Raw genomic sequence first — 17,861 nt, forward strand, 5'->3', positions numbered from 1 at the left:
GCCAACCCCTTATCAGCGCACCATGATGCCGAAGGAGAAGCTGGCGACCATGTCGCAGGAGGAGCGGGAGGAGAAGAAACGCCAGAGCTGCGGCCAGGGCTCGCCGAGGATGAGGAAGTCGTCGAGATTGAGCCGCCCTTGACCCCGTTCATCTGATCATTTAGCTTGGAAGCCGAAGTTGTTTTTTGCAGCCGGAGACGGCGATTCGGTGGCTGTATGTTGGCCCAAACTTCATATTCGAAAACCTATTTGAATTTGGTGGCCGTGTGTTGGCTCAAACTTTAAATTCAAAAATTTATTCGAATTTCTATACTTTTGTTTGAGTTTTCAATTCAAATCATCTATCGGGGCTGTCGTATAGGACGCGCCGGTGTGGGAGCAGCTCCCCTAAATAGTGGATGATGTGCCGGCGCGCCCCATACGACAGTACCGGCGCTCCTGCCGGCGACTATATGGGACGCGCCGGTGAAGATGCTCTAAGTTCAGGCAAATGTAGTGCAATCTTAATGCTCAAGTTTTAGGAGTAGTACTCTTCGCAGCCTTTGGTCAATAAACAAATGCGATGCAACCACTAAAAGCACACACGTAACTTCCCTGTTGCATAGTGCAACCTATAGCTCTACACATATCACTGTCATGCTTATCAACACGTGTAAGCATATACCGATCGATCGTCGTCTATAAATACCCGGCGCAACAGAAACATGAGGGCATATCAACTTATCAAGCGATCGAATTAAAAGACCAGAAAAACAACTTACATCATTGGTTGATATGGAGAAGATGGCGGCAACGACGCCTGCTCGTTCCAACGCTGAAGGAACGCCAAAGGCTCCGCCGTCTAGCTTCCATCCTAGCCTCTGGGGTGATTTCTTCCTCACTTACCAGCCGCCCACTGCGCCGAAGGTAACAGACGGCACATTCTTACGCACACAAAATATGGCTCAAAATTTACAATTTACACTAACCATAAACATCAATCCTTGATTTGCAGCATGCATGCATGAGAGAAAAGTCTGACGTGTCAACAGAAGAGGTTAGGAAGATAGTAAAGAGCACAAATGAATTACCCAAAATGTTGGATCTCATAATCACGTTACAACGACTCGGGTTAGATATTTACTATGAGAATGAGATCAACGAGCTGCTGCACATTATTTACAACTCTGATATCAGAGGTGAAGATCTACATTTTGTTTCGCTTCGATTTTATCTTCTGCGGAAGAACGGTTATGATGTATCTGCTGGTATGGTTCTCTGTGCATTTTTCTTAGATATATATGGAACAGTTAAAACACCTTAACTTGTTACCATGGTTCGTAAGTTCTCTCTTAATTTTGCTTACCTACTGATGAATGTATCTTATTTTACTTGCCAACCAATATCAATATGTTGACCCAAATCAAAACATTTTGATGCCACATTCAAACTACAAGAGCAAATAATGTTTTATTATATTAGTTAACTTCAAGATTAGAAATAGCTGGTACAGATATCAGAGGCAACTTAGATATGTAGTTAAAACCGGAAAGCACAAGCTAAAGGTGAGAAGCCAACCTTAAAACGGAAATATAAATAAAATATCAATTGGATATAACTTAGTAGCACTGTATATCAGATAGCACACATAAATGTGCATAAATCGTACATGGTATGTACGTTAGTATAATCTGAGTAGTATGTAGTTCGATGGGAAACTGTAGTAAAAATTTGTTGTATATTCTTTTTAAAAACGCTTATATGTATTAACTTTTTGACCAACTCCATGCAGATGTATTCCTTGGTTTCAAAGATGATGAAGGTAATTTTGTGGTCAACAATACAAGAAGTATTTTGAGCCTCTATGATGCAGCATACCTTAGGACACATGGAGAAAAAGTGCTCGATGAAGCCATAAAATTCACTACAAGCCACCTTGAAGGTGTATTACATCAATTATCACCACCACCCAATGAAGTATATTTAGCCCTTGAAGCTCCTCTTTTCCGAAGAGCTCGCATTGTAGAAATGAGAAACTACATCCCTATATATGAGAATGATCCTACAAAAAATGAATCCATATTGGAGTTTGCAAAGTTGAATTTCAATCTTCTGCAACTTCTTTATTGTGAGGAGTTAAACAATATAACACTGTAAGTTTATGGAAATTCCACTTTGTTTTACTTCCAAAAAAGAATGCATTAACCTAGGGATCCTTTGATTTATTGGAATCACACAATTGCTAATTGGAATTTCTCTTGTGTGTGCCATTGCAGTTGGTGGAAGGAGCTCCATGACGAATCAAAGTTAGGCTTTTCTAGAGATAGAATAGTGGAGATGTATTTTTGGATGAACGGAGCATGTTATGAACCTCAATATTCTCATTCCCGGATAATACTTACAAAGATGACAGCATTTATGACCATACTGGATGATATCTTTGACACATATGGCACCACCGAAGAGAGCATGCAACTTGCTGAAGCAATTAACAGGTCAAACCTCTTAAATTAGCTTCACATATTCTCTTAAACTAGTTTCAGATATTATTTTACTTTATTTTAGGTTATCATCTGTTTTCAATTCTTGTTCATATCTGGCATCAACTGTGCATGTTAACATGTGGGCACATAACAATTAAATGGCCTATTTAATAGAAGATGGATATTGGTGGACCAATATGTAAACTACATATATAATCTGCTCCCTCCATCCTGGTTTATAGGTTCTGCATGTATCCCTATGTCATAATATAAGGTATATATTATAAAATATATATCAAGAGAAAAATCAGGTGTTCTACTTTTAATAATATACGTTTTGTGGTGTATAATTTGTATTAAATTGTTCAAATTAACGATCTAGTGATGCGCAATGGCAAACAAAGGCAATACTCATTTCAAACTTTTCATAAACTCAAATCATCTACATCATTTTTTAGCTTTAAAAATAATCAAAACATGCATGTATGTCTGTACAATTAATTAGACATAACTAAGTATAGACTAGTCGTAATTACTATGGATATTTACCAAAACAAAGTGATCGGCAATGCCAAACAAAGTATAACTGAGTCCATGCACGTGTTCATATAATATATACGGTACAATGCAGGTGGGATGAAAGCGCAACAGAACTACTTCCGTCATACATCAAGAGTTTCTACTTATATTTATTGAAGACATTTCGTTCATTTGAGGATGAACTAGGACCTGGGAAGAGACACCATGTACTTTATCTGAAAGAAGCGGCAAGTATTCTGTCAAAGATGTAGAATTAGTAAATTTTATAACTGTATTCTCACACTTTTTCAATTATTTTGCTGTAAAATATTATATAACAGCGCCTGCGTATATAGATAAGATTGTCCTAAAATGCGAGTTTCAATTCAGATTTGCTCATACTCAACTCGATCAACCATGCAGTTGACGCGATTAGTTCAGGCTTACACGAAGGAGTTAAAATGGCGTGATGAAAATTATGTGCCAAAAACACTGGATGAACATCTTGAGGTCTCAGCGAGAAGCAGTGGAGGATTTACATTAACTTCTGCTTCATTATTTGCTGGAGTAGGTGACATAGTTTCGAATGACACTTTCGAGTGGGTTTTGAGTTATCCACAACTTTTTAAGTCATTTGATATGTTTGTACGGTTCTCCAATGATATTGTATCAAGCCAGGTGCGTCTCTATCTTTGCACATTTTGATGTAACTATGCATTTCCATTCTAGTAACATTTAAAATATCTGTAGAAAAAACTAACATTTAAGATTTTCAGCGTGAGCAAACTGGAGACCACTACGTTTCTACGATCCAGTGCTACATGGAGGAGCACGGCGCAACTATCCACGACGCGCGCGAGAAGATCAAAGAGCTCGTCGAGAACTCGTGGAAGGACATGGTGCGATACTGCGTCGAGCCAACAAAGCAGCAGCCGCTGGTCGTGCCGCGAACGGTAGTCAACTTCGCGAGGACGGTGAACAACATGTACAAGCATGGCGACGCCTTCACTTCCTCGCACGACATCAAGGGAATGATCACGTTGCTTTACGTGGAACCAGTTTGTTAATGGCAACATGAAGCGAAAGTTCATTGAGAAGATCAGGCACGATTAGTTCTTTCTACACCAGACACGATTACTTATTTGTTACATTACATGGATGTATGTTGTGCTTTATAAAATAAAACCCTTGATTGAGCCGTTTGTATCGTCCGATGGAGAGGAAAGGATGATCAAAAAGAAGAAGGGTTTTTCAGTACTCTCGAAGTGATGTGGGCCAGCTATTTTTCTGAATATAGTTGTTCATATGTAGTATGGTGCCTAAAATTAAGCATCACCACAGGCATCCCATTAATGTGTCCGGCCGCTATGTGGCGATCGGACACATGTCTCCACCTATGTGGCTAGCTGCGCTAGCGGAGCCGGCCCTATTTACACTGGGCGCTACTTTCACGTTAATATGTCTATATTTCTATTTAAGTAATACAATTATATTGTGTAGTAATTTTAACACATAAATTAATTCAACAATAATTTAAAGGGATTTTTATTTTTCTGCCCTCAGGTTCTTAGTTCTACTCAATTTTCCCCAACTTCTTAGTTTTTTCTCAGTTTTCTCCAAGCCCTTGTCTGAAACCCGTAGAAGGAGCTCGGACGGTAGGATTCCCGTTTAGTTGACCGTTTCGTGCTGACGTGTGGGGCCGCGTCGTGTGAGGCCGCGTCGCGTGGGGCTGGTGGAAAGGGACCGCGTGGGACAGGACGAGACCGCGTTTGGTTATACGTGAGTAGGAGCTGGGTTCTGTCTCTCTCGGCCCAAATTGGTATTTTTAAGAGCACCTTTTCCCCCTCTCTCTCTGTCTTTTTTCACCACATTAGTATCAAATCTAGAGAAGCTTGCATTTCTGTCTTTCTTCAATTATTTGTGCCTTTTGGCCCTCCTTGTTTGCCCAATATGGCAGCAAATCTAGTACTCTCTCTGGTCCATATGTATGTAGTTAAATCTAGAAGCAAATCTCCAAGGTAATGTACGATAAATTCACACAGTCATAGTAAATCGAGAAAACAAAGTAGGGCCAACAAAATATAGTAGAATAGGGATAGATAATAGGGATCCCTCCCTAGATAATAAGCGGCATACATCAGCCAACATAGTAACAGGTTCGAGGTTCTTCACAGCACCATCATACTAACAACATAACAATAAGGGATCTCTAGCTAACAACAAAATAGAAGCTGCTTTGCAGCAGTAGCACACGTCCAGGACTCCGCATACCCCATCTGGCTCTGCCTCCACTTGTTGCTCCCCTTGGGCACCTTGGGCTTGATCGGAGGCATGCGCCCGGCGGAGATCTCCACCCGCTGGAAGTTGCGGAGGTGAATGCCGAGCGCCTTGTGCTTGGCGCGGAAGGAGTAGACGTTCACTGTCGCGCCGACCTTGGGGAAGGTCTTTCCGATGTCCTCGGCATGCGTGAGGAGGCAGTTGAAGTCGGTGCCGCCGAGTCTCCTAGTGCACAAGGGGCACATGTAGACACCCTTGGCGAAGTAGGAGATGTACTGGCCGACCTACAGCCTCCGCAGCACCTGCCGAGTCTTGGTGTGCTGGTCCTCATCGTCGGTGTCGACGTCGCTGCCAGACACCTGATCCATATCAAACGGAAATTACGAGTGAATGAGTTGCAACGATGACTAACGTGCATGATAACAAAGTTAGGAAAAATAGAGGCAACATCAGTTAGAGTGGACACGATTATATATCTACAGGGACGGTGTTAGCGAACCAAAGCTCATGCACAACAGATTTGTACACAGCAATAGTTCGCTGAACCCTCCCTGTAAAAAATTGTGCCCAACGATTCATCATAGGCAAAGAAACAGATTCCAAATCTGGATTTGAACGCATTCCAGATTATTTGCAAAATTAAACGGTTGATATCTTTTGATTCGTGCATAAAATTACTGATTGAGATCCCATGGTTACTTGCATAAATGAACTGATTGAGATCCCATTATTACTTGCATAAATTAACCGAACGGCCGAACCCCAAATCTTAGACGAAATCAATAAGGGATCAAAATAAAATAGAATAAAATTGGCGCAAATATTAACCCAATACTCATCCATCTACAGATCGGCACTAATAGTTACTAGGAAACCAGAAAAATAGGGTTGAAAAAGGAATGGGGAACTAAAAAGGGAGCAAACCGTAGTTACCTCGTTCCATGGGTCATCCATGCAGGTGTCGTAGGGGTTCGGGGGCGAGATGTACGGCACCTCCTCATAGGGGTCCCATCCCGGCGAGATCTGACCGCCACCGGCGGCAGCCTCCGATGCATCGACGGCGGCGGCAGTGACAGCCGTTGAGGGGACAGCGTCGAAGAGGGAGGCGTCGCGCTTGGAGCCGATGGTGTCGTGGACGATGGGATTCGCATTCTCCTTGACCATCTCGCTGGCAGAGGAGAGGGAGAGGGTTTTTTTTGCTTTGGAGAAGATGATGGGACGTGAGAGGCGGCGTTGCGTGAGCGAGTGAGAGTGACAGAGATAGTGCGAGGAGGCGTCTATAAAGGCGAGGGGTGGTTAATGCGACCCGCATTCTACGCGTCCACTATTGCACGTCTGCATGTCTTGGACTTCTGCAACGCGACACGCGTCCACGATTGCACGTCTTCGACTTCTGCACCGCGACCCGCGTCTACGCGTCAACAATTGCACGTCTTCCACTTCTGCACCGCAACACGCATACTCGAGTCTAACCCTGGAAATTTTGATATACTCATGTATACCCTCGAGTCTTATACTAGCATTTTTTGTGTGTTCAGTTTTCCCCTTGAGTGCTAATGCTGGCTAGTGCAATATACTCAGTTTTACCCTCAAGTGGCTGGTCAACAGAGAGTCAACAAATGGGATTAACTAGTTAAATGAGTCATTTAATATGCAAAAAATTCCGAAAAAGAGTGGCACTTACTCATGGAGTCTTCTTACGCGACCTGCCACGTTGGGAACCATAACAATCATAGATAAATCAAGTTTTACCACAAATTGTCACTTCTCAAATCACCTAGTAGCTATGAAGATGCATGGATTTCCACAATAAGCCCTTCCTAAAACAGCTTTCCCCAAAACATACTTTGTCTAAATGAGGACACAATTCTCACACTCATGTATATTTGTATTGCAAATAATTTGAGGTAGGCCAAGATGGGTTTTCATTGTATAAAACACGCATTTTCCATTTTTTTAATCTCATATTTGAATCCCTTAGTCTGTTTACTACTCAGGTGCCCTTGGTTTCTTGATACTACTCAGTTTTGCCCTCTCCCTTCACAAATTCTCACAGACGTGCAACATTGCCCTGATTGGTCTAGTCCATGTCACGCGGATCGTGCCCGCCGACCGTTGATCGTATGATCTAACGGGCAGGATAACCCCTCTCTCTCTCTGATCGGGGCCACCACCCTCTCTCTCTCTATCGGCGGTTAGCTTCCACCCTCTAAGTATGCTAAATGGCGGTTTTCTGTATTATTTTTCACGCGCTAAAAATTATAAACTCTTTTAGGCATTACTTTTCACGCAAAAAATGATAAACCATCACCGATTTGTTGTAGCCATTACTTTTCACGCAAAAAATGATAAACCATCACCGATTTGTTGTAGCCATTAATTTTCACGCAAAAAATATAAACCATCACCGATTTGTTGTAGCCATTACTTTTCGCGCAAAAAATGATAAACCATCACCGATTTCTTGTAGCCATTACTATTCATGCTAAATAAACAATCTATCTATCTCTGCATTTGAAGTTTGGGAGGGTTCACCATCTACTTATGTTAACTTTCGAGGTTTTGACCTGAAAATCAAATGGGTATTACAAAGGGAAATAAAAGTTCAAAAAAATGTAAAAACGAAACAATCTACCTATCTTTGTATAGAAGATCGTCTGTATGATTTTTAAGGTCATTTAGAGAAGGTAGAAAAAATCCCTTTAGAGAAGGTCGAATAAACCTAACTTGTTACAAAAGCTGGTTTCAGTGAGACCTAACCAAGTTTGGCATACATGATGCCATACCTATAATAACAAGGAATATCTAAAAGTGAAAGTTTCACAAAATTTGAAATTTAGGGTGAAAATGATGCCATACATGATGCTATTTTTCGAGGTTTTGACCTGAAAATCAATTGGGTATTATAAAGGGAAATAAAAAGTTCGAAAAATGTAAAAACGAAACAATCTATCTATCTATGTATATAAGATCATCTGTATGAAATTTGAGGTCATTTAGAGAAGGTAGAAAAAAATTACCTTGTTAGAAAAGCTGGTTTCAGTGAGACTAAACGCCATGCGCTTAAGCGAAGTGATTTTTTTCGAACATCTCCAAATGACCCCCAATTTGCCATACATGATGCCATACATGTAACAACAAGGAATATCTAAAAAGTGTCAAAAAAGTTTGCCGAACCGTATAGCTCTATCAAAAAGAACCTCACCATGGCGGTAGTATAATTTTTAATTACAAACTTTCATTACCTAACCTTCAACATGAAACTTGTTTCAAATTCATTTTGGCGTACAAGAAACAAATCCCACCTTGATTCGAGCACCAGAGCCTCCAAACAATGCCGATGCCGATATCGGCATGGTTAGAACGGCTATGCTCGCCGCCACTGCTAGGTCACCGTCGGGATGCACCCTCAATCCCGTCCCCTCGTTCGATCATTGAGACACCAGAGATACCGCCGAGGCCAATGTCGAACGTACATGCTGATGCCAATGCCAAACGTGCATGCACGCCGCTATGGGCACAACCATGCCGCCTTGCTATGCTGGACGCCACAGACCACCGCAAGGTCTTTCCCTTCGCCACCACACTCTCCTAGCGCCCATCTATACACGCCAGAAAGGAGAGACACTAGTTTTCTCTACATTGCTCGCGTTCGTGTCCGACACGGTCAGTCAAAGTTTTGAGGTAGTCGTCGATGTCCTCGACCATTTCTTCTCTTCTTTGCATGGTTAAACGTGTCTAGTTCATATCTATCTAATGCGTCTGGTCTCGCCTCATGTAGTTCTCTGTGGACAACTTTAAGTATGACATTGGACGCTCAACCATGACCTTTATACAACTATTGCCAAGCGAAATTAGAATATTATGTGCTCTCTGGTTCATTAAGATATAATTTTATTTATGATAAATATAGCAGCAAGCATGATTTCTTTGTACCGGTAATATCATCCCATAGAAAAGAATGGGAAGAAATGTTTGTGTTGAAGTTTTTTCACAGGGAATGGAGGAATATCACACTGAGGTTAATTCAAGTATAGTGAATATCAGAAGATTGGGGATGCCCATGGCACCCGACTGGACTCATTCTAAAACTCCTAGTTTAAGCACCTGTAAACTCTGTTTTTTGAGCAACATAGAATTTTCGCAACAACTTGAAGCTTCCTTGCTTTATTTGTGTCTAGTTTTGTTTTTAAAATGAAAGGGCCATCATATTGAATGTTCATAATGCATATGAATGAGCTACTGGACCAAACTCTCTTATCTCTGAATGATCAAAGAAAATAAAGTTGCATGATTCTAAAAGAAAAGGAGGAATGCCAATTAAAAGCTGAATTTTATTTTGTGTATGGTATTTCTAGTTTCACGTGCTCTATTGAGTTATAATTTTCTATGTGCCTTATTCAGTGCTACTTCTCAGTAGTATACATATATGTTTAATTTTAAAATCATTGTTTGATGATGAATGGATAGCTATATGGATACTATTACATGCTTTTAGACCTCTTGCTAGCCAAAAGAATTGAATTCTTAGACAAGCATAGACTTGTTTCCAAGCTCAACCCAATGTCTATCATACCTACTTATATAGCACTTGCTATTCCAAGTATAATATGTGTGTTATGCCTCCAACCTTTTCAAAATATCATTTTTGTGTAATTTAAAGTTCATAAGAAAGTAAGGTTTGGAAGGAAAATACCGTTATGCATGTTGTGGGTTTCACTATTAATGAGTAATGAGCTAGACCATAACCGCGCTTACTGGGAAGTTTTTCAACATTGCACCATTGGGTATTGCGCCCTGCATTTATCATCATTTCTTTTGTGTTGTTGATGGTTATCTCTTGCCAAATAAGTGGAGGTTGTCAAGAGTGAGCCTGGCCCAAAACTAATGATGTCGCAGCACCATGTACTCATATGGACGAAATTATGAAGTGGGAAACTCTATATTTCATCTCCAATTATGGTGGCTTCAAAGTTCTAAAATCTCCACTCGGGGTGTCCTCTTCAATCCTCACATGTTTGCTGCCATCTCCTCTATGCGTGATCATGCTCCAATGCTTATCCTCCTCATCCATGCTAGGTCCATCATTCCTAAGAGTTACAAACACATCTTATTTAGGCAGCATCATATTCTCATGTATGTGAGGAATAGTTCCAAGAAACGAAAGTACCTGATAGTTAAGTTGTTTGGCACAAGCTCGAGTGATTGGTCCTTGTATTTCTGTTGTTGTAGGTACATCGGTTGTATCAATGGATGGGATGTCCTCATCATGCTCCCCTTCTTGAATTGAAGTCGTCCTCGACGAAAGCTCATCTTCTTCACCAAAGTAAGACTTCAAATCTGCAATGTTAAGTGTAGGACTAACCGGACCCAATTCTGCAGGAAGCTCAAGTTTATATGCATTATCATTTATTTTCTCTAACACCTTAAAAGGACCAGCGGCACATGGCATGAGCTTAGACTTGCGCAATGCAGGAAAACGATCTTTGCGCAAATGCAACCAAACAAGATCACTAACATCAAACACAACATGATTTATTCCTCTATCCCCAGCAATTTTATACTTAGCATTCATGTGTTCTATGTTGTCTTTAGTAGTCTCATGCAATTTTAATATCAATTCAGCACGTTGTGTAGCATCCAAATCATTTTGCACCGAAGATGGTAAAGGCAATAAATTAATAGGTGCACGTGGAACAAAACCATACACAATCTCAAAAGGGCACATCTTAGTGGTAGAATGCAGCGAACGATTGTAAGCAAATTCAATATGAGGTAAACATTCTTCCCATAATTTTAAGTTCTTCTTCAAAACAGCCCGCAATATAGTAGACAAAGTCCTATTTACTACTTCAGTTTGTCCATCAGTTTGGGGATGACATGTACTACTAAACAACAATTTAGTCCCCAACTTAGCCCATAAACATCTCCAAAAATGGCTAAGAAACTAAGGGCCATTTTTCGTCGCCTATGGGACTAACCCGACGATATGGGTTCTGTTGTCGAAACTGCGTCACACAAAGTCCTACGACGTTTTTTTCGGTCCGTCGCGCTTGGGCGCCCTTCCGCCACTGAAAATCGGACCGTTGCAGAAGTGTTTCCGGGAGCCCGTTGACTGCTGATGTCATGCAAACTGACACGTGGCAGACGCCGTTAACTGGCAGTTAACGGCGTTAACCGGCTGAAACCCCGTGGTAGATGGTAGGCCCACACGAGGCCTGCCACGTCTTAAGCGGGTCGGCCCATTAAGTTTGCGGGCCGGGCCAGCTGACTTAGTTTGACCGGTCAACTATACAGCTGGGCTGGTCCATTAATTACGTGGGTCGGGCCTAACCTCTAAGGCTGACTGGTCAAAACTTAAATGGGCCGGCCCACTAAGCATGTGGGCCGGGCCCGAATGCACTCGTTTGACCGGTCAACAGGCAAAAGGGCCGGCCCACAAGACATGTGGGGCCCACTTTCCTATTATCGGGCCGGCCCATTTAACAAGTGGGGTCCACCTTAAAGCAAGTGGGCCGGCCCAATTAGCATGTGGGTCCCACTTTCCTGCTATCGGGCCGGCCCATTTAGTACGTGGGGTCCACAATAGATCAAATGGGCTAGCCCAACAAGCCAGTGGGCCGGGCCAAAAAACACAGGTGGGTCCCACTTTCCTGTTAAAGGGCCGGCCCATTTAGTATGTGGGGTCCACCATATAGCAAGTGGGCCGGCCCAATAAGCAGGTGGGGCCCACTTTCGTGTGACCGGGCCGGCTCATTTAGTATGTGGGGTCCACCATATAGCAAGTGGGCTGGCCCAACAAGATAGTGGGCCGGCCCAATAAGCAGGTGGGGCCCACTTTCGTGTAAACGGGCCGGCCTAGTTAGTAAGTGGGGTCCACCATAAAGCAAGTGGGCTGGCCCAACAGGTTGGCGGGCCGGCCCAATAATAAAAGTGGGGCCCACTATCGTGTTAACGGGCCGGCCCAAGTAGCCTGTGGGACCCATCGGGTTGGCCCCATAAGTAGGTGGGTCCCACTTTCCTGTTACCGGGCCGGCCCAGCTAGTGAGTGGGGTCCACGTAAAGCAATTGGGCTGGCCCAATAAGTAAGTGGGCCGGCCCAAAATGAAAGTGGGTCCCACACTACTGTAAGTGGGCCGACCCAATCTGTTGTAGGGCCCTGGTTGTTTGACTAGTCAACTTGCATTAAATTTCATGAGCCTAAAATCTGATATCAATGATACACACAATTACATACACAAATAAAATAACTAGGAAAATTACAAGGCAATTAATGTGCCCAAATAAAAAAATTACATATAATCATTGAGGACTTCTATTAGCATCGTCAATAAAACGTTGACATTTGGCAATCGCCTTGATTGAATCTTGTGTACTCTTTGTCAACATATCAACTACATATCTTAAAGCAGCAATACCATGTCTTTTATAAAGTACAGCCTTGAGATATTTACTGTTTGATGAAAGGAATGGTCTAGGTTGACGGCTATGAGAAGATGCATCAGAACTTTTTGTGGGCCTCTCTTCTGATGAAGATTCTTCATCACAACTGCATTCTGATAATAATGCAAAAAGAGTTAAACGATGAACTATGCAAACATGTATTAAGCATTGTCGATATGAGATAGTCACAAGTACTAAGCACAGACTTATATTATATCGTTGCATAGGCTCACCCCGGAACCTTTTTTGCCCTCTATCTTCTACTAAGGACTTCTTCATTACAACTGCATTCTAGTAATATTGCAAACATAGTTACAACAGTGAACTATTCAAACATTTATTATGCAATGTAGATATAAGATAATAACAAGTTGCATAAATAAGACAATGTATGGAACTTGTACTAAGCACAGACTTACATCATAATGTTGCACAGGGTCGCTACAGATCCTTTTTTGGCGACTATCTTCTAATGATGACTGCTTCATTAAAACTGCATTCTGGTAATATTGCAAACATAGTTACAACAATTAACTATTCAAACATGTATTACGCAATGTAGAGATCAGATAACAGCATGTAGTAGAAATAAGCACAAGATAAGATAAGATGCATGTACTAAGGACATACTGGCTCGCTGCAGGTCCTTCTCTTACGTGCACTAGTTGTGGTCGACATGCGTGTCATTTTAGGTTCAGCCATCAAGTGAAATGCTAATCCTCCTGCTCCACTGTCTTTAATCTGTGTTTAGATATCACATTTAAGACCAAGTCAGCTGGTTTTAAATAACAAAAAACTTGAGCTGCCAAATGAATAAGCCAATATTTACCAGATATCAGATTAAAACCAACTAGATGTTACTTTGCATGAGATACAAATTTCAGACATTCAGATTTAGAGTAGGGTAATGCCAAGGTTTTCCACATAAAGTAAACTGGCATTAAGAATGACCAAATGTCAGGTTCAAATCACCTTCGCAGTTGCTCCAAGACAAGCATATCAAATAGGTAGAAACATAGTAAAGCATGAATGGCATTGCTATGGCAGGGTTCCAAGTGTTAATCTCTTGCATAAGGAACAATGCATATAGGTTATAGATAATAACGGAAGTAAACTGCCAAAATTACCAACCAAGAACTCAGATTCCAACCTTCCCTAGCGTTCCCGCTGTTAATGTTGGATGTTCTAATGAGTGGTTCGCATGATCAATCCCTAGGAAAAATAACATTGACAAGTTAGTCTACGATAATAAGACTAGACATGCACGCAGCAATAACTATACAAGATGTGCGACAGGAGCATTCATGGAAAAAAAATAGCTATAAGCTAAAGACGAGGTATAAGAGTAAGCAGATTGGAAATGCACATAGCATGATTATAAAAGCAGTGTGAGAATAGCAGGCACGAGTAAACAGCTAGCGGCTAGCGGTGAGCTAATGACGTGGTATAAGAACAACCAGATTGAAAATGCCCATAGCATGACTATAAAAGCAGTGCGACAATAGCATGCAGTACAAAAACAGTTGGCAGCAAATGAATGGGTATAAAGCTATAAATATGTGGATGCACACAGGTGTCAGTAGAATGAACGGTAGCGACCGGATAATGCTTTTGTACTATACAATATTTAAATGAACTTCATGCGAAGCAACACATCAAGAAAGTTAATGGCATATGAGATCTGCAAATAACTACACAAAACATGGCTAAAGAAACACCGCGATCTAACGGGCTAGCGTACTAACCAAGCTGCGGCGGGGTGGACGGGGGCGGCAACTTGCATTCCAGCGGCGGCGAACGCGGGAGACGATGAATCGACCATGTTTCAGTAGAAGCGGGCGTTAGTGAAGCAGATCTGGTTGGCTGGCAAGGGATTCCGTGAAGTTGATACAGCCGGGTAGTCGGTGGAATAGATCGGCTTCTGTGGAGGGGGGGCGCGGTGAAGTAGACCCGGTTCCGTTGGAGAGGATCCGATGCATCGACAGGAAAGGCGTTGATTGCTACGTTGTGGATGAGGTCGGCGGTGAAGCAGATCCGTCGGTGGCGAGGTCGGCGGTGAAGCAGATCCGTCGGTGGCGAGGTCGGCGGTGAAGCAGATCCGTCGGTGGCGAGGGCGGCGGGGGAGCGGATCAGGTGGGTGGACAGCCAACACGATCAAGGCTACGCTGTGGAGGAGTATGCCGGCGGCGAAGCAGATCTAGTACTGTAGAGATTCAGAGCTTTGGCGTGCGAGAGTATTTTTGAGCTAATGGGGCGAATGGTTGGTGGGTGGGTGTGGGCCTGTGGGGAGGGTTCGGGATCTAGGCAAGATATTTCATTGTTACCGAATGAGCCCTCCATGGTCGGTGGGTTGTAGCTTCCGGACCAGGGTTAAAAGGGTAAAACTGGTAACGGGATTTTCGAATGGATGCGGCGGGATGATTTGGCGCGCGGCCGAAATTTTCAGTTTCAAGCTACGAGCAGAACGTCAAAAAAAATGTTCTTCCCCGGGAGCTCTCATTTCTTCCTCTTCTCTTTCTCTCTCGAGTATCTCCCACTCCCCCGGCTCCTCTCCCCCTTCTCTCCGGCGGCCTCGCCGGCCGGAGACGAGGCTGACTTCTCTCTGTATATCGTACATCCTCCGAACTAAATTAATTGATTCAACTTTCCTTAGACGTGTATGTATCTAGAGTAAAAACATGTGTGGATACATCCATATTTAGATAAGCAAAGTTGAGTCAGCTAATTTGGATCCGAGGGATTAGTGTTGTTGTACGCTTAGATCCAGTGTTTCCCATGAGCAGAATGGCGCAATGCAGTTTGGGATCTCGTCATCGGCTTCAGATCTGGCCTATGGTGAATCTGGCGGATCAGATCTGGTGGATCTTGTCGGCCAAACCCCGACCTGGTGCCATCAAGGTGATGGCGCTAACGGTGAGGCTTGCTTTGGTCAGTGCTTCAGATCTGGCCAATGGGGAAGTCAAGCTGCTAACGTTCACAAGCTCGGGGCATACGACGGCGTCATCCGTCTTGCCCGTGAACATCTTGGCCTTTCAGCGGCCCTTCTTAGATCCAATATGACGTTGTTGAGGCCCTTCTTCTCCTTCGTCCTGGCGACTACCGGCGACACCGTCCCAAGTGGTGCGTCCTCGGCGACGGAGTTGCTGGAAAGGATGCGGAGAAGAGATCTGATGTGCGGTCGAGAAGGACTCGATTGATTTTCTTCTATATGTTTTGGGGTCCTTTTTGTAAAGTTGCAGGTCCTATTAGTTATTGTCTAGTTCTTTTGGACCTCTATGTAATTTTTTGGACTAGTTTCCATTTGCACCGATAAACTTGAATTTTGACAAGTTCACGGGAAAAAAATTCCTTTGCACATATGGCCTATCATGTATGAACATTCTTGAGATTTAAACGATATGTAATGGCCAGCACTTGCGCAAGGGGCTCGTCTAGTGCGCACTAGTTTCCATTAGCACCGATAAATTTGAATCTTGACAAGTTCTTGGAAGAAAAAATTGATTCACATATAGCCTATCATGTATGAACATTATTGGGATTCAAACTATACATAGATGGCCAACACGTGTGCAAGGGGGTCCTCTAATGTGCACTAGTTTCCATTAGCATTGATAAATTTGAATCTTTACAAGTTCTCGGAAAAAAATTGCACATATGCCCTATCATGTATGAACATTATTGGGATTCATATTATATATAGATGGCCAACACTTGTGCAAGGGGGTCCTCTAATGTGCACTAGTTTCCATTAGCACCGATAAATTTGAATCTTGACAAGTTCTCGGGAAAAATTGCTTTACACATATGCCCTATCATGTATGAACATTATTGGGATTCAAACTATATATAGATGGCCAATACTTGCGCAACGGGGTCCTCTAGTGTGCAATAGTTTCCATTAGCACTGATAAGCTTGAATTTTGACAATATATTCAAGAGACTTGTTTCGCGATTGTTGGCCTATATCATGCATATATGAACATTTTTGGGATTCAAACTTTATATATGGCCAACACTTGCGAAAAGGGGGTGTCCTCTAATTAATGTGCACTAGCTAGATTCCATTAGCACCGATAAACTTGAAATTTGATAAGTTCTCGAAAAAACTAGCTTCACGATATAATATGGCATACCACATGTGTATAAACATTCTTGTGATTCAATCTATAGATGGTGGCAAACACACTTGCGCAAGGGTCGGGGTCCTCTAATGTGTGCAATATATAGTAGTTTCGATTAGCATCGATAAAGTTGTATTTAATTTTGAAAGTTCTCAAAAAAACTTGCATATGGCCGATCATGTATGAACATTCATGGGATTCAAATTAAATGGCCAACAATTGCGCATCAAGGGGGTCATCTATAAATATGTGCACTAGTGTACATTTAGCATTGGTAAACTTGAATATATATATATATATATATTTCGAAGAGTTCTCAAAAAAACTTGCTTCCCGATATATGGCCTATAGCAATATATATACCATGCATGCATATATTTCTATATAAATTTGAACATATTAATTCTTGGGGATTTCAATCTCTCTCTCTGTCGTATCGTTGGTGGCCAGAACAACACACATATGCATGCACTTTATGCGCAAAGGCGCGGGTGCCTCTAATAATTCATGTGTGTGCGCATACTTGAACATATTCTTGGGGATTTCAATCTCTCTCTCTCGATCTATATATCGTTGGTGGCCAAAAAACACACATATATACGCATGCACTTTACGCGCAAAGGCGCGGGTGCCTCTAATAATGTGTGTCCGCACTCGATCGATGATCCCTAAACCTTAAACCATAAAACCCTAAAACCCTAATCCCTAATCCCTAAACACCGTAAACACCATAAACACCCTTAACACTAAACCCTAAACCCTAAACACTAAACCCTAAACACTAAACCCTAAACCCTAAACACTAAACCCTAAACCCTAAACACTAAACCCTAAACCCTAGACCCTAAACCCTAATTAACCCTAACCCTAACCCTAATTAAACCCTACATATATAGGCCAACGACACTTAATTGCGCATGAAGCAGGCGACCAACTAATTAGCGCTGATAAATTAATTAACTTGAATTTTGACAAGTTCTCTCGAATGAAAAAACATTTGATTAAGTTGTCTCATAATATATATATAATTAGTGTGCAT

The 17,861-nt window shown here is 42.2% G+C and overlaps 1 protein-coding gene across 1 annotated transcript; it reads left to right on the forward strand.

Moving 5' to 3' along the window:
- Window positions 1-783: 783 nt before the first annotated feature.
- Window positions 784-4,073, forward strand: LOC127327053 (zingiberene synthase-like). The gene is made up of 8 exons (XM_051353837.2): window positions 784-906; window positions 995-1,247; window positions 1,772-1,921; window positions 1,967-2,132; window positions 2,256-2,474; window positions 3,094-3,229; window positions 3,405-3,659; window positions 3,758-4,073. The coding sequence occupies exons 1-8, from the start codon at window positions 784-786 to the stop codon at window positions 4,046-4,048; spliced, it is 1,593 nt and encodes a 530-aa protein (XP_051209797.1). The 3' UTR covers window positions 4,049-4,073.
- The last annotated feature ends 13,788 nt before the right edge of the window (window positions 4,074-17,861 follow it).

This window comes from Lolium perenne, chromosome 3, assembly GCF_019359855.2.
Source record: "Lolium perenne isolate Kyuss_39 chromosome 3, Kyuss_2.0, whole genome shotgun sequence".
In the NCBI taxonomy this organism is placed as follows: Eukaryota; Viridiplantae; Streptophyta; class Magnoliopsida; order Poales; family Poaceae; genus Lolium; species Lolium perenne.